Source organism: Saccopteryx leptura, chromosome 2 (genome assembly GCF_036850995.1).
Source record: "Saccopteryx leptura isolate mSacLep1 chromosome 2, mSacLep1_pri_phased_curated, whole genome shotgun sequence".
NCBI lineage: Eukaryota > Metazoa > Chordata > Mammalia > Chiroptera > Emballonuridae > Saccopteryx > Saccopteryx leptura.
In genome coordinates, this window is record NC_089504.1 from 182,504,853 (window position 1) to 182,526,051 (window position 21,199).

At 44.6% G+C, this 21,199-nt stretch overlaps 2 protein-coding genes across 9 annotated transcripts in view; one reads left to right on the plus strand and one right to left on the minus strand.

Annotated features, from left to right (window-relative positions):
- The window catches only part of CSAD (cysteine sulfinic acid decarboxylase), a 38,916-nt gene extending 26,478 nt beyond the window's left edge, over positions 1 to 12,438 (minus strand). For 2 of the 5 annotated variants that reach the window (XM_066369640.1, XM_066369633.1), the window contains exon 1: positions 12,305 to 12,348. The gene's annotated coding sequence lies outside the window, so the exon portion shown is untranslated. Of the gene's footprint in view, positions 1 to 12,304 lie in introns of all 5 variants that reach the window. The other 3 variants (XM_066369639.1, XM_066369637.1, XM_066369634.1) reach the window with 3 other exon arrangements.
- Positions 12,274 to 21,176, plus strand: ZNF740 (zinc finger protein 740). Of its 4 annotated transcripts, XM_066369644.1 has the most exons (8): positions 12,274 to 12,410; positions 13,235 to 13,552; positions 13,904 to 13,996; positions 16,770 to 16,919; positions 17,257 to 17,346; positions 17,796 to 17,919; positions 18,413 to 18,531; positions 19,477 to 21,176. In XM_066369644.1, the coding sequence occupies exons 4-8, from the start codon at positions 16,836 to 16,838 to the stop codon at positions 19,564 to 19,566; spliced, it is 507 nt and encodes a 168-aa protein (XP_066225741.1). In that variant the 5' UTR covers positions 12,274 to 12,410; positions 13,235 to 13,552; positions 13,904 to 13,996; positions 16,770 to 16,835; the 3' UTR covers positions 19,567 to 21,176. The 4 variants fall into 4 exon arrangements, with proteins under 4 accessions (XP_066225741.1, XP_066225739.1, XP_066225742.1 ...); XM_066369642.1 differs by lacking the exon at positions 13,904 to 13,996; XM_066369645.1 differs by lacking the exons at positions 12,274 to 12,410; positions 13,235 to 13,552; positions 13,904 to 13,996 and adding an exon at positions 13,572 to 13,811.
- Positions 21,177 to 21,199: the final 23 nt, after the last annotated feature.

Below are 21,199 nucleotides of genomic sequence, written 5' to 3' on the forward strand. Positions count from 1 at the left end.
GCCTCTATGGATTAATTTATGCAAAACATTTCATATAAACGTAAATATACAATATCTGATCATCTGTGACTGGCTTCTTTTTGCTACCATAATGTTTTCAAGGCTCATCCATGTTGTAGCATATATCAGTATTTCATTCCCTTTTTGGAACAAATAATATCCCATCATATAGATATACCATATTTTATTTTTCCATTTACCAATTGATGAACATATCGGTTGTTTCTACTTTTTCTCTATTGTGAATAATCCGTCTCTGAATATTAATGCAAAAGGGGTTTTTTTGTTTGTTTTTTGTGTTTTTTTTTTGTGACAGAGACAGTCAGAGAAAGGGACAGACACACAGGAAGGGAGAGAGATGATAAACATCAATTCTTCGTTGCGGCTCTTTAGTTGTTCATTGATTGCTTTCTTATATGTGCCTTGACTGGGAGGCTATAGCAGACCCCTTGCTCATGCCAGCGACCTTGAGCTCAAGCTGGTGAGCTTTGCTCAAACCAGATGAGCCCACATTCAAGCTGGTGACCTCAGGGTCTTGAACCTGGGTCCTCCATGTCCCAGTCCGACACTGTATTCACTGAGCCAACGCCTGATCAGGCATTAATGCATAAATTTTTGTGTAGGCATGTTTTCAGTTCTCTTGTTACATACATGGTAGTGGAACTGTGGGTCATATGGCAACTCTATGTTTAACTTTTTGAGGAACTGTCAAACTGTTTTTTGAAAGTGCCCACACCACACCATTTTACATTTCCATCAACAATGTATGAGAGTTCCTGCCTGACCTGTGGTGGCGCAGGGGATAAAGCCTCGACCTGGAATGCTGAGGTCGCAGGTTTGAAACCCTGGGCTTGCCTGGTCAAGGCACATATGGGAGTTGATGCTTCCTGCTCCTCCCTACCTTCTCTCTCTCCTGTCTCTCTAAAAATGAATAAATAAAATCTTAAAAAAAAAAACAGAATCTTACCTAAGTATAGTAGGAAGTCCTTTTTTTTTTTTTTTTTTTTTTTTTTTTACAGGGACAGAGAGAGAGTCAGAGAGAGGGATAGACAGGAACAGACAGACAGGAGTGGAGAGAGATGAGAAGCATCAATCATTAGTTTTTCGTTGTGAGACCTTAGTTGTTCATTGATTGCTTTCTCATATGTGCCTTGACCACAGGCCTTCAGCAGACCGAGTGACCCCTTGTTCGAGCCAGTGACCTTGGGTCCAAGCTGGTGAACTTTTTGCTCAAACCACATGAGCCTGCATTCAAGCTGGCGATCTCGGGGTCTCGAACCTGGGTCCTCTGCATCCCAGTCCAACACTCTATCCACTGTGCCACTGCCTGGTCAGGCTTAAAAAAACAATGTATGAGGGTTCCAATTTTTCCACAACCTTGCCAGACTTGTTACTATCTGTCTTTTTTATTATAGCCATCTGCATTTATAATCTTGATCAGGATTGCCAACATCATAGAAGTACCAGTGTATGAAAGTACTTCTCAGCCTAATTTAAACTTCTTTTCAATTTGAGAAGTAAAAAATGATATTTTAGCCTGGACTGTGGTGGCACAGTGGATAAAGCATTGACCTGGAACACTATGGTCGCTGGTTCGAAACCCTAGGCTTGCCTGGTCAAGGCACGGTCAATCAATCAATAAACAACTCAAGTGAAGCAACAATGAGTTGATACTTCCCACTCCACCCTTCCCCCTGTAAAATCAATAAATAAAATATTTTTAAAAATGGTATTGGCCCTGGCCAGTTTGCTCAGTAGATAAATAAGAGTGTCAGCTCAGCATGCTGGGTTTGATTCTGGGTCAGGGTACATAAGAGAAGCAACCATCTGCTTCTTTCCCCCTTCTCTCCCTCTTCACCTCCCAAAGCCAGTGGCTTAACTGAATAAGCGTTGGCCCCAGGTGCTAAGGATAACTAGGTTGGTCCAAATCATCAGCCTCAGGCAGTAAATATAGCTTGGTTGATTTGAGCATCAACCCAGACACAGGTTTCCAGGTGGATCCAGGTCTGGGCACATGCCACAGTCTGTCTCACTATTTCCCCTCCTCTCACTTAAAAACATAAAATAGTCCCGGGCCAGTTGGCTCAGTGGTAGAGCATCGGCCTGGTGTGTGAATGTCCGGGTTTAATTCCTGGTCAGAGCACACAGGAGAAACACCTATCAGCTTTGCCACGCCCCCATCCTATAGCCATGGCTAGATTGAAGCGAGTTGGCCCAGGGCTCAGAGGATGGCTCCATGGTCTCCGCCTCAGGCACTAAGAGCTCGGTTGCTGAGCAATGGAACAATGCCCCAGAATAGCAGAGCATCACCCTCTAGTGGGCTTGCTGGGTGGATCCTGGTGGGGGCACATGCAGGAGTCTGTATCTGCCTCTTCACCTCTCACTGATATAAAAAAAAAAAATTTTTAGGCCCTGGCTGGTTGGCTCAGTGGTAGAGCGTCAGCCTGGCGTGCAGGAGTCCCGGGTTCAATTCCCAGCCAAGGCACACAGAAGAATCGCCCATCTGCTTCTCCACCCCTCCCACTCTCCTTCCTCTCTGTCTCTCTCTTCCCCTCCCTCAGCCAAGGCTCCATTGGAGCAAAGTTGGCCCCAGGCGCTGAGGATGGCTCTGTGGCCTCTGATTCAGGCGCTAGAATGGCTCTGGTTGCAACAGAGCAACACCCCAGATGGGCAGAGCATCGCCCCCTGGTGGGCGTGCCGGGTGGATCCCGGTTGGGCGCATGTGGGAGTCTGTCTGACTGCCTCCCCGTTTCCAACTTCAGAAAAATACAAAAATAAATTAATTAATTAATATATAAAAATAAAATGAGTGTTATTCAAAACTTCAGAAATGTTAATGTCATAAAAAAGTGTTAAAGTCAGCCTGACCAGGCGGTGGCGCAGTAAATAGAGTGTTGGAATGGGAAGCAGAAAACCCAGGTTCGAGACCCCGAGGTTGCCTGCTTGAGCGTGGGCTCATCTGGCTTGAGCAAAAAGCTCACCAGCTTGGACCCAAGGTCGCTGGCGCAAGCAAGGGGTTACTCAGTCTGCTGAAGGCCTGTGGTCAAGGCACATATGAGAAAGCAATCAATGAACAACTAAGGTGTCACAACAAAAAACTGATGATTGACGCTTCCATCTCTCTCCATTCCTGTCTGTCTGTCCCTATCTATCCCTCTCTCTGTCCCTGTAAAAAAAAAAAAAAAAATGTTAATGTCATGAAAATTAAAGACTGAGGAACTGTTCCAGACTGAAGGAGATACTATAACCAACTGGAATGTGTAATTTTAAATCAGCTAAGAGCCTGGCCAGGCGGTGGTGCAGTGGATAGAGTGTAGGACTGAGATGCTGAGGACCCAGATTCGAAACCCCAAGGTTGCTGGCTTGAGCGCGGGCTCATCTGGTTTGAGCATTGCTCACCAGCTTGAGCAAAGGTCACTGGCTTGAGCAAGGGGTCACTCACTCTGCTGTAGCTGCCCCCCCTCCCCATCAAAGCACATATGAGAAAGCAATCAATGAACAACTAAGGTGTTACAACACGCAACGAAAAACTAATGATGGATGCTTCTCATCTCTCCGTTCCTGTCTGTCTGTACCTGTCTATCCCTCTCTCTGTCTCTGAAAAACAAAAAAACAAAAAAATTGATGCTTCTCATTTCTCTCTCTTCTTGTCTGTCTGTTCCTCTTTCTGTCTCTGTCACACACACACACACAAAAAGAAAAATAAAGCAATCAATGAACAACTAAGGTGTTGCAACGAAAAATGATGATTGATGCTTCTCATCTCTCTTCGTTTCTGTCTGTCTGTCCCTGTCTATCCCTCTCTCTGACTCTCTGTCTCCATAAAAAAAAAAAAAAAAGAAAGAAAGAAAGAAAGAAAGAAAGAAAAGCTCCAGCCCAACCTGTGGTGGCGCAGTGGATAAAGCCTCGACCTGGGAACACTGCAGTTGCCAGTTCAAAACCCTGCACTTCTCCAGTCAAGGCACATATGGGAGTTGATGCTTCCTGCTCCTCCCCCCTTTCTCTTTCTCTCTCTCTCTCTCTCTCTCTCTCTCTCTCTCTCTCCTATCTAAAATGAATTAAAAAAATAAAAAAAACTAATATGGTAACACATATTAGAAAAAAAGAAAAGCTCCAAATACAAAATATGCACTCAAATAAAAAAATGTTAGTTTTCATCTTCCCCACTCTCCACCCCTTTCCTCCAGGCCTTGCACAAAGGCACTCAATAAACATTTGGTGAATCAACCATTTCCAAGTACAGAAAAAATATCACATTCCTCTTGCATTTGATTTGCATAAACCAAAAAGCTATATTAATGATAACTTAGAAGATTTGCTGAGTTTTTTTCTCTTCTCAAAATCTTCTCATCTATGATCTCATTTTTCCTCACAGTAGTGCTAGAAATTAGCCGAAAAGGTATTTATTTATTTATTCACCCTCATTTTAAGATAAGGGCTCTTGGGCTAGAAAGATAGAATTAATTTGTCCAAGATTACAAAGGTAATATGGGAGCAAGCCTAGATTGCTGATTTCTGACTTCTAGGCTGATACCTCTGCCACTACATTATTGGTCCCTTTTAAGTATGACATTTCTCACTACCACTCACCACACTCAAAAATAAACTGCAGCTGAGAAAAAGATGTAAACTAAAAATAAACAACTATAAGAATACCAGAAGGAAATAGAGGGAAATATTTTTATAATCTTAAGGTAGCATGTCACAAAAACCTAAAAGTGCCTGACCAGGCGGTGGTGCAGTGGATAGAGTGTCAGACTGGGATGCTGAGGACCCAGGTTCGAGACCCTGAGGTCGCCAGCTTGAGCGCGCGCTCATCTGGTTTGAGCAAAGCTCACCAGCTTGGACCCAAGGTCTCTGGCTCAAGCAAGGGGTTACTCGGTCTGCTGAAGGCCTGTGGTCAAGGCACATATGAGAAAGCAATCAATGAACAACTAAGGTGTCGCAATGCGCAATGAAAAACTGATGATTGATGCTTCTCATCTCTCCATTCCGGTCTGTCTGTCCCTGTCTGTCCTTCTCTCTCTCTCCCTGTCTCTGTAAAAAAAAAAAAAAAAACAAACAAAAAAAAACCCTAAAAGCCACAGACAGATATGACTAGGTAAAACTTTTTAAATTCTACGTAAAGAAAGACACCATTATGCCCTGGACAGTTTGCTCAGTGGTAGTGCATCAGCCCAGCATGTGGATGTTCCAGATTAGATTCCTCATCAGGGCACACAAGAGAGGCAACCATCTCCTTCTCCTCCCCTCCTCCTCGCCTCTCTCTCTTTCCTTCCCCCTCCCCTCTCTCTTTTCCCCTCTGGCAGTCATGGCTCCATTGGCTCAACTGCTTCAAGGGAGTTGGCCTGGGGAGCTGAGGATGGCTTGGGGAGCCTCTACCTCGGGTGCTAAAAATACCTCAGTTGCTGAGCAACAGCCCTAAATGGGCAGAGCATCGCCAGTAGGGGGCTTGCCCAATGGACCATGGTGCAAGGAGCATAAGGGAGTCTATCTCTCTGTCCCCCCTCCTCTCACTTGGAAAAAGAAAAATAAATAAATAAATGAGGTAGGTAGCATGGAGCAAAAGAAGTAGTACTTTTATTTTCTCTTTCTGAAAGAGTATATATTATAAATGGCTTTACTTTTCCCCACTCATTATTCTACCCACTCAATGTATTCCAAAATGGTTTTTCCTCTACTTGCATTTATTTTTTCCATGTAAATTTTAAAATAAACTTAAGTTCCATGAAAAGTCCTATTTAATTAGAATTTAACTTATAATATAGCAAAAATTTTGGTCTCTATGATATTCAGTCTACCTACTAATGGACATGGTAAAGCTCTCCATTTAACCAAACCTTTTTTTTTTCTTATTAAATGAGAGGCTGGGAGGCAGGGAGGCAGAGAGACAGATTTCTGCATGCACCCGACCAGGATCCACCAGGCAAGCCCCCTACATGGCAATGCTCTGCCCATCTGGGACCACCGCTCTGTTGCTCCCAAACCAAGCTATTTCAGTGTCTGAGGCAAGGCCATGGAGCCATCCTCAGCGTCTGGGGCCAACTTGCTCGAATTATTCCTCGAATTATTCAAGCCATGGCTGCCACAGAGGAAGAGAGAAGGGGGGGGGGGCAGGGAGAGAAGCAGATGGTCACTTCTCCTATGTGCCCTGACCCAGAATCTAACCTGGGACTTCCACAAACTGGGCTGACACTCTATCACTGTGCAAACCAGCCAGGGCCATTTAACCAAGCCCTTTTTGTCTTTCCTTAAAATAGCCTGATTTGGCCTGACCTGTGGTGGCACAGTGCATCAAGTGTCAACCTGGAACGCTGAGGTCACCGGTTCAAAACCCTGGGCTTGCCTGGTCAAGGCACATATGGGAGTTGATGCTTCCTGCTCCTCCCCCCTTCTCTCTCTCTCTCTGTCTCTCTTCTCTAAAATGAATAAATAAATAAAAATAATTTTAAAAAATAGCCTGATTTTGTTTTTAAGAGAGAGAACTTTTTTCTTTCAGAAATGAGGGGGGTGGGGCAGACTCCCATATGCACCTAACCGGGATCTACCCAGCATGCCCACCAGGGGGCCATGCTCTGCCCCTGTGAGGCCTTGCTCCGCTGCAATTAGAGCCCTAAAATAGCCTGATTTTTAAAAATACTATATGACACAGTTTCCTGTTAAATTTATTTCTAGAATTTTTTTTTTTTTTTTTAGCGAGAGAGAGACAGAGAGAGACACACAAACAGGAAGGGAGAGAGTGAGAAGCATCAATTCTTGGTGTGGCACCTTAGTTGTCCATTGATTGCTATCTCAAACGTGCCTTGATTGGGGGACAGGCAAGCCAGTGACCCCTTGCTCAAGCCAATGACCTTGGGCTTCAAGCCAATGACCATGGGGTCATGTCTATGACCCTACAAATAAGTCAGTGACCCCATGCTCAAGGTGGTGAGCCCAAGCTCAAACCGGATGAGTCTGTGCTCAAGCTGGCGTTCTTGGGGTTTCGGACCTGGGTCCTCAGCATCCCAGGCCGATGCTCTATCCACTGCACCACCGCCTGGTCAAAAAAAATATAATATATATATATATATTTTTTATCTATTCATTTTTTGAAAGGGGGGAGGGAGAGAGAGAGAGAGAGAAGGGAGGAGCAGGAAGCATCAACTCCCACATGTGTCCCAAGTAGGCAAGGCCAGGGTTTCAAACTGACAACCTGAGTTCCAGGTCAAAGCTCCATCCACTGCACCACCACAGGTCAGGCCAAATGTAATACTTTTCAAAGATTTTATTTATTGTTTTTAGTGAGAGGGGAGAGAAAAATGCAAGGGGTAGGAGTGGGAAGCATCAATTCATAGTTGCCTCTCATATGTGCCTTACAGGGTTTTGAACAGGAGACCTCAGCATTCCAAGTCAACACTTTATCTACTGCACTACCATACGTCAGGCAAAATGTAATATTTTTTTTATTGTAAATGAGGTTTTCTATGACGATTTTGAGATTGTGTATTGTTGTTATACTTTATTATATAATTTTTGTTTGTTAGTCTTACATTTGGCCATGCTACTGAACTCACTAGTTTTATTATTTCGTGAATTGATTCTCTTTGTAGATGAATATATCATATGAGAATAATGAGAGGTTTTAGGTGGCCAGGACCTCTAGAACAATATTCATTTTGTTGGTAAACATTCTTATCTTGTTCCTATATAGAAATATTTCAAATATTTTCCTATAAAGCATAACTTTTGTTCTGATAAAAAAAAAGTTGAGCCTGACCAGGTGGTAGCGCAGTGGATAGAGCGTCGGACTGGGATGCAGAGGACCCAGGTTCAAGACCCCGAGGTCGCCAGCTTGAGCGCGGGCTCATCTGGTTTGAGCAAAAGCCCACCAGCTTGAACCCAAGGTTGCTGGCTCCAGCAAAGGGTTACTCAGTCTGCTGAAGGCCCGTGGTCAAGGCACATATGAGAAAGCAATCAATGAACAACTAAGGTGTTGCAACGTGCAATGAAAAACTAATGATTGATGCTTCTCATCTCTCTCCGTTCCTGTCTGTCTGTCCCTGTCTATCCCTCTCTCTCTCTGAAAAAAAAAAAAAGAAAAAGAAAAAAAAGTTGAAAGATAAATAAAAATGCAAGAGAAAAAAAATTTTTTTTGAGAGAGAGGGAGACAGGGACAAAGAGACAGGAAGAAAGCATCAACTTATAGTTGCATCACCCTAGTTGCTCACTGATTGCTTTCTCATATGGGTCTTGATGGGGGGGGCCTCCAGCTGAGCCAGCGACCTTGGGCTTCAAGTCAACAACCTTTGGGCTCAAGCCAGCGACCATGGGATCATGTCTATGATCCCACACTCAAGCCCCGCACTCAAGCTGGTGAGCCTGCGCTCAAGCTCGATGAGCCACGCCCCAGCCCATGTGGCCTCAGAGGTTTCAAACCTGGGTCCTCAGCATCCCAGCCTGATGCTCTATCTACTGCACTACCACCTAGTCAGGTGAGAAAAAATTTTAAATGTATATGACAAAAATTAATATAGCATCAAGAAGATTTCTACTAATCAATAAAAACTAAACAAATGATCTACTTTTTTCTATAAGGGGCAAAAGATGGACAGGCAGTTTACGAAAACAATGAAACTAGTCAAAAAACAAAGAGATGCTCAATTTTCACTATTAATGACATGCAAATTAAAACAATGAAATTACTATTTTTCACCTAATTAGCAGCTGTATAAAAATTTCATAGAATACAGTATTGCCAAGGTTGTAGAAAATGGGGACATTCACACATGGTTCCAAGTGAATGCATAAATTGTTACAAGCTTTTGAAATTCAATTTCACAGACTATATTAAAATTTTAAACATACATATCCTATCTACAAATTTATCTAATGCAAAAGGATGACTATAGCTAGTGCTTGACTTACGACCACGATTGGTCCAGACAGACTGGTCATAACACAATTTGGTCGTAAGTTGAGTAGGCTATATGTACAGTACTGTGAAGTGATGTTATAAAAATCTTTAAGTCATATTTTATCATAATTTTCTTTCATTGTTTTATCATAATTTTCTTTCATTGTTATATATCATAATGTTCTTTTTTCATTTTATGCCGTTTGTATCATCTCTACATCATTTTGTTTCTTATTTTTACATTCGTCAGGTTTAAGTAAAACACTGCATTACCAGTACAACTGGTTTAATATTTGCAAAGACAATTTCCTCTTGGTAGACATCTTGGGAGGGGTTTGATGAAAAATATCCAAGACACAAAACACAAATTGCTGTACCGAGTCTGGGATAACAGTTGAAATGGTGCACGTGGAGATAGTAGTGCTGCCGGAAGCTGGTCTGCACTGTCGTACGCCCAGCTGGGCAACGCTTGCACTGCCAGACGCAAGCCATCGTGGCTAGCGATTGTGGTTGTAAAGTCGAATGGTCATAAGTTGCACAGGTCATTAAGTCGATCAATATTTGTATATATAGATGTTCATTGTGGTATTATTTGTTTTTTTTTGTGGCAGAGACAGAGAGAGTCAGAGAGAGGAACAGATAGGAACAGACAGACAGAAAGGGAGAGAGATGAGAAACATCAATTCTTCGTTGCAGCTCCTTAGTTGTTCATTGATTGATTTCTCATATGTGCCTTGACTGGGGTGCTACAGCAGACCGAGTGACCCCTTGCTCAAGCCAGCGACCTTGGGCTCAAGCTGGCGACCTCGGGGTCTGGAACCTGGGTCCTCCACATCCCAGTCCGATGCTCTATCCACTGCGCCACCGCCTGGTCAGGCTCATTGTGGTATTATTTATGAAACAAAAATAAAATGAAACTAACGTAAATGTTCATCAGGATGAATATAGACAAATTAAAGTAGAAACATAAGTTGAAATACTATGCAACAATTTTTTTTTAAATTTATTTTTTACAGAGACAGAGAGTGAGTCAGAGAGAGAGAAACAGACAGGAACGGAGAGAGATGAGAAGCATCAATCATTAGTTTTTCATTACGCATTGCAACACCTTAGTTGTTCATTGATTGCCCTCTCACATGTGCCTTGACCGCAGGCCTTCAGCAGACTGAGCAACCCCTTGCTGGAGCCAGCGACCTTGGGTCCAAACCGGTGAGCCTCACTCAAACCAGATGAGCCCGCACTCAAGCTGGCGACCTCGGGGTCTCAAACCTGGGTCCTTCTGCATCCCAGTCCGACGCTCTATCCACTGCGCCACCACCAGGTCAGGCTATGCAACAATTTTTAACATGTAAACTGACTTACATGTCCAAAATACAGTGTGGCACACTGTTGATGCTCAAAAAAGTATGTTCTTTTATTTTATTGATTGATTTTAGAGAGACAGGAAGGGAGAGAAACACAGATCTGTTGTTTCACTTATTTATGCATTTACTGGTTAATTCTTGTATGTGCCATGATAGGGGATTGAACTTACAACTTTGGCCTATCTGAACAATGCTCCAACTGAGCTACTGGGCCAGGGCCAAAATATATGTTCTGATGCAGTGGATAGAGCATCAGCCTGGAACGCTGAAGTCCCAGGTTCAAAACCCCGAGGTCACAGGCTTGAGTATGCAGTCACCAGCTTGGACACAGAATCATAGACATGACCCCATGGTCCCTAGCTTGCTAGCTTGAGCCCAAAGGTTGCTGGCTTGAGCAAGGGGTCACTCACTCTGCTGTAGCCACCCGACCCCCCCCCCCCCAGTCAAGACACATATGAGAAAGCAACCAATGAACAACTGAAGTGCCACAACTGAGTTGATACCAAGCTGATAAAAATGACTACCTTCCGGCCTGACCAGGCGGTGGCGCAGTGGATAGAGCATCAGACTGGGATGCGGAAGGACCCAGGTTCGAGACCTAAAGGTCGCCAGCTTGAGTGCGGGCTCATCTGGTTTGAGCAAGGCTCACCAGCTTGGACCCAAGGTCGCTGGCTCCAGCAAGGGGTTGCTCAGTCTGCTGAAGGCCCGCGGTAAAGGTAACATGTGAGAAAGCTATCAATAAACAACTACGGTGTTGCAACGCACAATGAAAAACTAATGTTTGATGCTTCTCATCTCTCTCCATTCCTGTCTGTCTGTCCCTGTCTATCCCTCTCTCTGACTCTCTCTCTGTCTCTGTAAAAAAATAAATAAATAAGTAAAATTAAAAAAAAATTAAAAAGAAAAAATGACTACCTTCCGGAACATGGTATAGTAGAGGGGGAAACTAAACATTTTTGCCACTTATTCTTTTGTTGCATTAATTTTTTAAAATAAATGAGCTACTGTTTTTTTTCTTAAAGACTTAAGAACGTTTCCCTCTCTGTCCATTTTATCTAAATTTTATGATGATCCTAAGAGCACAAGGACTTGCTGTCATGGGTTCAAATTATGGAATGCTCAGGGAAATGAAACCTGTGTGCAAAAAGCAGCTGGGGATTATATTTTCATATATAAACTTTTTTTTCTTTTGGTATCTCCATTATTTTTCCTAAATTCACAAACGGACAGCACATTAGGTACCTACCACAGAAGCTGGTACCTAAATGAAATGGACATTTCCTTTCATCAAGTGCATTTTCCATAGTCCATTTTAAGCAGGGTCGCGTTTCCAATTAGACTAGTCTCCTACTGTGCGGAGTCCTATGGTTTTTTACAAGTCAATGTCAGAAGCCTGAGGATATGGAATAACGGGGAGGAAGCGCTTTAAGATAACCACACTGGCCTCAGAGTGCGCGGATCATGGCCGTGGCACCCATTTTCTGACTGGGGTTGAGTGTCCAAGAAAGGTAACTCCTCTCTCAGCTTACTGGGCGGCCCCAGAATCTGCAGATCTGAGCCTGATGTAAAGCTCATCTAAAGACAACCTCGGCTGAGTTGTCAAAAGGCCGGGTACGAACTGTTCTGGTTCTACTTGGAGTTCCAGGTTCCGAAGCTACAAGGAGAACGTCCGCGAGGAAGGTAGGCAGAGTAATGGCGGTTTTTTGAGTCTTTTGCAAAACCTCTCAACCACTAACCAGCGAACAATCAATCTGGGACGTTCGTTTCTGCCCTCAGTCAAGATGGCCGCCATAGCTTAATCGCACCACAGCACACGCGCCGTAACGCCGGCCCGCCCTCTTCCCGTCTTTCCGCGCGACAGCACCGCCCACTCACTAGCTGCACCACTAACTGCACCCCACTCCTGCGTTTTTACCCCGTTTCTGGCTGCCCCCGCCCGTCCGCGCTACGGAGCCCGGAAGTGGATATAGCTGCTCAGCGGAAAGGACGAGGGGGAGGGGGAAGTGCTTCCGGGGAAGCGGCCCGGGGTTGGTGTTTGTAAACTTGCCTCGGTCCCGGCGGGGGCAGCGGCGGCCACAGGATTGGCACAGTGTGCTGGGGCCTAGAGGAGGTGTCGCGTGGCGGGCGAGACAGCTGAAGGCCGCGCCTGGCAGGTAGGAACACGCCCCAGGGAGCGCAGCGTCGTCCGGGCACACCGCAGCGCCTCAGCAGCTCGCAGGCCGTGGGGCGCCTTGTGGAAAGGGGGAGGGGAAGGGAGGAGGGGCGCGTGGCGAAGGGAGGGAGCTCCCTGGGGAGGGAAAGAGGTCTCGCGCGCGCGCTCCGCCTCCCGCCCGCGTGCCTGCCGCGTCATCAACCCGAGAATGGGTGGCTTCCTTGGAGGGGACGCGGGCGCGAGCACGCACCTTGCACGCTTCTGGGCGCTCTTGGTCTCTTCCCTCTCTGGGCTCAGCGACTGGCTGCAGGGAGGGAGGAGGGAGGGAGAGAACGCGCACGCGGGGCTTCGCTTGCCTGCCTTCCACCTCTGTGATGAGTTTCTGCACCTTCGGCCCGACTCGGAGAAGGCGCACTTGTGGCCCGGCCCGACCCGGCCCCGATGCTCACTGCCAGTCTGTTATCAGCTTGTTACCCAGGCGCCTAGCGATACCCGTGAATTTTTCTCCACCCCAGTTCTGGCCACCTTGATAGAGTACGAGCTTCGCGAACGACCCACTCGGCACAAAAGCCCCGAAGATCCTCAGCTCCCTTCCGTTCGCAAATCCAAGCAGTCACTTACTTTTCTCTTATTGACTGCTGCCTCCCTCCTTGCCCAGGAGACCAGTTTCTACTCGATATGGAAAAATAATTTTGCTTGGTTCATGTTCTCTTTCTGAGCTTTTCATAGTGCACCTGCCAAAAAAAGAGAAAAGTTAATTTCACTACAGGTTGTATGTTCTGAGGATGTTGGACCTAACAGCTCTATCTCCCTTTCTGGTTTCAGGTTTCTGAAACAGATCGTGAACTTCATCGAGAGAATTCAGTTGTTAAAACCAAGACTGGCACACTTTTTTTTCTTCAGACAACAGGCAGGAGCCAGGCAGAGTCCAGGAATTCTGGAACATCTATCTTCATTTGGAGGGCACTAAGTTCTGTTTGAAAACAAAGGCAGTTCATTATGGCAGCAGGACTGAAGGGACAGGAAGGAGTTGTTATAGTGATTTGGTGACAGTTCTTCAAACAACAGTGTCTTAAGGAAGGGTGGATCAAGAAACTCCTGAACCTGTTGGGTTGCATTAAGTGAGAAATCAGCATGGCTCAGGTAAAAAGCTCTAGCGTCCTCCTCCTCCTTCAAGATCACTGGGAAGCATGTTTGCAATTTCACTCTTGAATGCTGCATTAGTCAACAAACATATTGACCAACCCCCAGTGAGTCAAGCTTTGTATTAAGCACCAGAGGGAGATCTAGAGGAAGGAAAGGAGACAGGCCACAGCCCCTGCCTTCAGGGAGCTTCCAGTCAAATAAAGGAGGTAGGCTATACTGCATCACAGGCACTGATGGGACATTTGCAAAGCAACAGGTACTCAGTTTACACTTGGTACATTAAGTGCTGAGGGGCATGAGTGAGTGAACAGTCTTGTGAATGCTTCAACTGTTTTGTTTTTTCAACAGGAATTTATTGAGTTCTTGATATATTCAAGGCATTGTGCTGGGGTTACAAAAATGAATAAGATTGTTCCAGTTCCCAGCAAGCTTCTAGGCTAGGTGTGTTGGGGTGGGGGGTGGGGGAGATGGAGAGACAGACTGTCTGTTATTTATCATTCATACTACCTTGCATAATGATTTACGTAGTAGTAGAGATTCAGTGAATGTTGATTGAAGGAATGTGCAATGATTGAAATATGTACACCACAAGGGAGAGAATGGTACCTCTGCCTGCATGAAAAAAAGAAGGTGAATCTTGAAGAATGCCTAGGGTGTTGCTAGATAAATAATCAGAACAGGGTGTACAGGCAAAGAGAGCTTAATGGGCAAGGGCTTAGAGGAATAGGAGAATGTGGTGAGGTTCCAAGTACTGCATATAGTTTGCTAGTTAAGGAGGAAAGGATTTAAATGGAGGTTAAGGGGTTAAGGGAATAGGATAGATCAGGGGTCCCCAAACTTTTTACACAGGGGGCCAGTTCACTGTATACCTCAGACCGTTGGAGGGTCGGACTATAAAAAAAACTATGGCCTGACCTGTGGTGGCACAGTGGATAAAGCGTCGACCTGAAACGCTGAAGTCCCTGGTTCGAAACCCTGAGCTTGCCCAGTCAAGGCACATATGGGAGTTGATGCTTCCTGCTCCTCTCTCTCCCCCTTCTCTAAAATGAATAAATAAAATCTTAAAAAAAAAAACAAAAAAAACAGCTATGAACAAATCTCTATGCACACTGCACATATCTTATTTTAAAATAAAACGAGAACAAATACAATATTTAAAATAAAGAACAAGTAAATTTAAATCAACAAACTGACCAGTATTTCATTGGGAACTATGCTCCTCTCACTGACCACCAATGAAAGGTGCCCTTTCCAGAAGTGCAGCAGGGGCGGGATAAATGGTCTCTCGGCCTGGTGGGCCATAGTTTGGGGATCCCTGGGATAGATAGTGATGGATGGAAAAATTAGGGTGAGGGAGTTGTTTCCTGGAGAATTAAGGGAGGGGACTGTAACTCAAGGGCCTTTTATTCCTTGCTAAGGAATTAGGCTGTATTCTCTAGGGAGTGGGAACTCTGAAGAATGTTAAGTAGCAGAGTGACATCAGATTAGTGTGTTTAGAAAGTAATTGTTATTGTGGGAATGCAGTATGGATTGGAGAGATACATTGACCTGATAGGTCATTGCCAGGTTATTTTCGTTGTCGGAGTAGGAAAGCTTTGTGCAGGGATCTCTAGAGCTTCTCTCAGCTTTCTTCCAGGGACCCTCCCCTACCAGTCTCACCAGGATGGTAGCCTAATTAGAGTATAATTGGCTTCTTCTAGCTACATGCAAAGCTTTTCCATTCCATGCAGAGTAGGAACCCTTTAATTTCTTTTGTCTATTTACAGTCCATTTCATAGCATCATGTTCATTCATTTTTTTTTTTTAAGATTTTATTTATTCATTTTTGGGAGGTGGGGGAGCAGGAAGCATGAACTCCCATAAGTGCCATGGCCAGGCAAGCCCAGGGTTTCAAACCAGCGACTTCATCATTCTAGGTCAACACTATCCACTGCGCCACCACAGGTCAGCCATCATGTTCACTCTTGTTCTGAGAAGATTTTTGTCTTTCACTAATTACTAACTTTGTACTGGGCACTGCTAGCTAAGTATTTTATATCCTAGTTTAATTCTTACCCTGTGAAGATGGATACTATGTTAAACATTTTGCATTTAAGGAAATTTAGGCTTAAAGAGGTGGAGTAATTAGCCCAAGATTATATAATGCAAACAGCAAAGCTAAGTTTGTTTGTTTTACCTCCAGACCTTTTAGTCCAAAGTCCTTGAAGGTGAGAGAAGGGGTTCCAGGATTACTGAACATCTAAAAGGGATTTCTTTATGAATCACTTGTGGAAGCTTGCTTACCAACTATTTTTTTCCTAGTGCTGGCTAAACAGCCAGTTTGAAGAATGTAATAGTGGAAAGAGGAAATTTTCTTAAACATTCCTTGCTTATGTAATTTTTAAACTATATGTAGAGCAGGGAATGTGAAAAAATATGGGTATGTACATATATAAATGGTCTGGTGGTGTTTCAAGAGAAATTATATATTGAAGTCCCAAATCCTTCCAAGTGGTTTAATGTTTGTTATCATTGAAAACAGAAAACACTTAGGGAATTTAAAATCTAAAGAGAGAAGTGACTTAATTTTACTGATAAACGTATTTATAGGACCTGATAGAATATGTATTTGGCACCAGTGGGGTCTGTGAAGCTGAGTGCCATTAAGAGAAGAAGGAAGAAGCCTGACCTGTGGTGGCGCAGTGGATAAAGCCCTGACCTGGAACGCTGAGGTCGCTGGTTTGAAACCCTGGGCTTGCCTGGTCAAGGCACATATGGGAGTTGATGCTTCCTGCTCCTCCCTACCTTCTCTCTCTCTCTCTCTCTCCCTCTCCCTCCCTCTCTCTTCTCTGAAATGAATAAATAAAATAAAAATAATTTTAAAAATAATTAAAAAAAAAAGAAGTTCCTCATTTCAGTGGGTCAGCAGGACAGACCCTCGAGCCCACTCACAAGGCCTAGAAATACTTCAAAGTAATATGTAGACACACTGTACCTAGCACAGTGCTAATGATAAAAGTGTGAATAATATATCTAAGTGATGGGTGACTAAACAAGTAACTAGTTCCTGGTGAGATGAGTTAGGGAGGACTCGTGAAGGAAGTAGGGTTTTGCAATGAAGAGGGACATTCCTTAGAGAGAAGCAGTTTGTTTGTAGTTAATAGTAAAAGGTAGTTCTATTGGGGATGTTTGTGCCCTGCTAGGTGACCTGACACCTCATCTTCTTTCAACTTAGGCAAGTCTCCTGGCTTGTGAAGGCCTAGCAGGTGTGAGTTTGGTTCCCACTGCAGCCAGCAAGAAGATGATGCTGAGCCAGATTGCCAGCAAGCAGGCCGAGAATGGAGAGCGGGCAGGTAGCCCTGATGTGCTGAGGTGCTCGAGTCAGGTACAGTGCTTGAGTCCATTGCAGCACCTGGGGATTGGGGGCAGAGCTCTCTGCCAGGAGACGCCAAGCTTTGATTCCTCAGTGCTTCTGTTTAGGGAAGTGGGGTAGGGGGGTCCAGCTGGGGAATGAATGAATTATGAGTATTTTAGAGAGCTAAAGGTCTTTTCTGTACCTACAACCCCTTAATAGCAGAGTACTTGGAGAAGAAACGAGTACTTTCTCTTAACTCTTGGGCAGATGGTTTATTCTCATTTACAGGTTGCCTAAAAGCAACATTTGGTCCCTGTCTAGTGTTCTGAGATGGGCTATTGAGTTTAGATTTTATTTGTATTCAAAGGGCCACCGAAAAGACAGCGATAAGTCCCGGAGCCGCAAAGAGGAAGACAGCTTAACTGAGGCCTCTCATTCAAAAAAGACGGTTAAAAAGGCAGGTAATGGGGTTATCCCCATACTGGTGGTTTGGTAATGGGTAACCCTCCTTTTATTTCCTTCTATGGCTCAACCTGGAGCTTTTCCTGGATGTTTTGGTCCCTCACAGCCAGTTTTCATCCAGAGGCCATTTTAGTAGTTGATCTCTGCCCTCTGCAGAACATCCTTGGTAAGGAAAGGAAGGTTAGGGAAGTTTGAGATCCTGTGGCAGAAGGACAGACAGATAGGCTACAACTCAGGTCCCATTAAAAGTGTTGAGTTTAAAAAGGCAGACAGCTTACTCATCCTCCCTCCTTTCTCAGAGGGTCTCTTAATTCTGGGGGATATGGGAGATGATGGCATCAGAGGGGTTACTTTGTCCAGCAGTTGGAAATAGACCCTGAATAGAATGAAGACAAGAAGGGGTCAGAGAGATAGTTTTATGACATGTCTGATTATTGCCCCCAGGTGGTGGTAGTAGAACAGAATGGTTCATTTCAAGTAAAGATTCCCAAAAATTTTGTTTGTGAACACTGCTTCGGAGCCTTTAGGAGCAGTTACCACCTCAAGAGGCACATCCTTATTCATACCGGTAAGTCTATTGCTCATATTCAAGGGAGTAGAAAATAATCTGTAGTGTGTGTGTAGTTCTTGTTGGGTTTATTTTATTTTAAAGATTTTTAAGATTTTCTTTATTGATCTTAGAGAGGTTGGGGGAAGAACAGGAACCGTCAATCATATTTGCTTCTCGTATGTGCCCTGATTGGGCAATCCCAGAGTTTCAAACCGGCAACCTCAGCATTCCAGGTCAATGTTTTATCCCCTGCGCCACCAAAGGTCAGGCTTTGTTGGGTTTATTTTAAAGGGTAGGTATTAGAAATAAAGGAAGGAGGTAAATGAATGGAGTAGAGAGATTGTGTGGTTCTGTATCTAGTGTCACTGAGGCCAACAGCTTTGTGAACTCTTCCCCATTAGGTGTCTGCACATTGCTAAAAGTTAAATTTTCTGGGAAAATACCTAGGATGAGGTCACTACCATGTACGTATATATCTCCTGATGTTAACTTTTCTTTCCACCGGGGCCAGGTGAGAAGCCATTTGAATGTGATGTATGTGATATGCGCTTCATCCAGAAGTACCATCTGGAGCGTCACAAGCGTGTGCACAGTGGCGAAAAGCCCTACCAGTGTGAACGATGTCATCAGGTAAGCTCACATGTCATCTATCCACCCCTCCACAGAAACCTTTTCTTCCCCAAGCGTTAGTGTCATGCCCACTCCCAGCGTTCCTGGCCATGATTGAGTTGATACCTCAGGGTGTGGTGTATTTCTCTGGCTTTGTGCAGCTGATCAATGTAAGGGATCATTAGAATAATTGTAGTAATAATCATAATGTCATTTCCTAAGGTCTTACTTTATGCCAAGCACAATGAGAGCATACTTGACATACATTACTCTATTCTTACATTAACTCCGTAAGGTAGCTGTGTTGTCCTCGTTTCACGTGTAGGAAAGTTGAGATTGAGAGAGGTTAAGCTTCCCAAGGACACAGGAGATCATGGGCAAAGCCAGGAATCAGTCAGACTTCAGAGCTGGTGTACTTTGGAGGAAGAGGTGTAATTTCTGCCCTGGGGGTCAGCATCTGATGTTATGAGAATGTAAGAGCGAGGATCAAAACAGAGAACAAGAATTAAGAAATGATAACACCTCCTGGGTGCTTTACTATGTCTCAAGCTTTGCACCATGCTCTTAAACTGAATCTTCAAAACACTAGAATGAAAGCTTCATAAGGCAGAGACTTTGTCCCTTTGGTTCTGCACACTATCTGTAGCCTCCAAGAACTTGCCTACCTTGAGATAGATACTCAATAACATTTGATGAACCAAGGAGCTACACTCACTGTGAGGAGGTACTTTTAGCCCCATTTTACCGATGAGTGTAGATTCAAAACTGTTAGATTACCTGTCCAAAGTCACACAGCTACTTCGTGGTAGAACCAGGATTCAGTCTTCAGAACTTGTTTGTTCTTAATCTGTGTACATTGAGGCAACATAGAATTGGTCGTGTGCCTGCTTGTGTGGGGAAAACAGATCTAGCCAACAGGTAGCTGAGTTTCTCCTCTCAGGCACTTAACCCTATCTTTCTTCTCAGTGTTTTTCTCGGACAGATCGATTACTCAGACACAAACGGATGTGCCAAGGGTGCCAGTCCAAGACTTCCGATGGGCAGTTTTCTCTATAGGCACAAGGGGCCCTGGGTGGTGGAAGTGATCAGAAGAATGTACTGAAGAACTCACCCCATCTGGTTTGATGATCCCACCACCACCCCATGTGTACCTGTCTCCTCCTGGAGGAGTGGACCCAGGAGACCAGAAGAGTGCATCAGGGGACAGCAGCCCCAGAGCCTCAGCTCTGTAAATAATCTGAGACTATGAGTATCTCGGGGAAGTTCCTACAGCATTCCTGGATCGGAAAACTAGTCCCTGGACTCTTGGCTGAGGTCAAAGGTGGGGGACTCAAGGTACAGGACCAAGACTGAAGTGTGGCTCCTACAACCTTGGACTCGGTCTGGCAGCTGAAATGGAGAAGATTGGGGAGAGGGATTTATTTGTCCTGTTCTTGTTTCTGTTTATCCAAAAGCAGTTTCAGCAGGTGCACTGTGGATACCGGTAATCTTGAGACATAAAGCCATGGTCACAGACTATGGGTGGTCCAGTCCTCCCCTAAAATTGAGTTTTTAGTTGCAATTGAGCCTCAGTATTCCACAGCCCTGCACCTCACCTCCTGTTTGAAGGAGAATAGGATCAGGGATGGCAGCTGAGCTTACTTTAAGACCTTATACACTGTAGGGACAAAAGGAAGACTGGTAGTAAGAGGAGCAGACAAGGGCTGGATCATAGAAGAGTGGACAGGTACCTGTTATTTTCTCTGGGATAGAGTAAGAGTTGTGCCCATGGGTGTTGTTAAAGGCTTGTGCCACACTGGTACCTAATGGAGTCAGCCTAAGTGCCTTTTGGAGGAAACTTGGGTGAGAGTGGCTCATGAAGCCCTTTCCTTCTCTCTTTAGGCAGTTGACCTTGGAAATAGTTTGTGGCTACTTCGGTGCCATTGATTCCTAAGCCAGACACGTGTTGAGCAGGGAGCTTATGAATATCATAGTAGGTTCTTCCTCCTTGTACCCTCTTAGGAACCACCCAAGACTCATCCTAAGTTGAGTAACAACTGTTTAGGAAACAAAGGAATTTCGTGTCCCCTGACATAATTGTTGAGCAGTGTGAGCTGTTCTCTCTGCCCAAGTCCTGTCACTGTATTCAGATAGAGGAGATAGGGATCTGGCCTTTAGTTCCAGAGAACAAGGTCTTGGCTTCCTTCTTGATGGCCATTCCTACCCAACAAAAAGGGGGGAGAGGTGCTGCAAAGAAAGGACTGAGGAAGAAACCTAATACAGGTTTTATTCTTAACCATATTCTTTGCTCCCCTCTGCTTCAACACGACCACCCTACCCACCCTCAAAAATATGACCAGGGTGTGTGTGTGTAATGTGAGTGTTCATGTTTGTATGCTTGGAGGTGGCATATTATTGAGCCAAACCCTTCTCTGGCCCTCTGTGCAGGGGAGGATGAACATAAAACCGCCGCCTCTGCCCCAAACCAGAAGGGTGCTTAAGGTTCTAGCAGGAGTTGAGGACTCAATTTAGGAAACAGGAGGGCTTTATTTGGAGGGGTTTTTTAAGATTGATTCAACAGACTGGTGGTTAGGTTGTTTCTAACCCAAGCTACGGGCTTATGAGCATAAGTTTTCTAAAGTGAAATAAAAAACCCTCTTCCTGCTAAGGAAGGGATCCTTAAGGAAGGTTCTGGAGTCTGTGTTCTGTG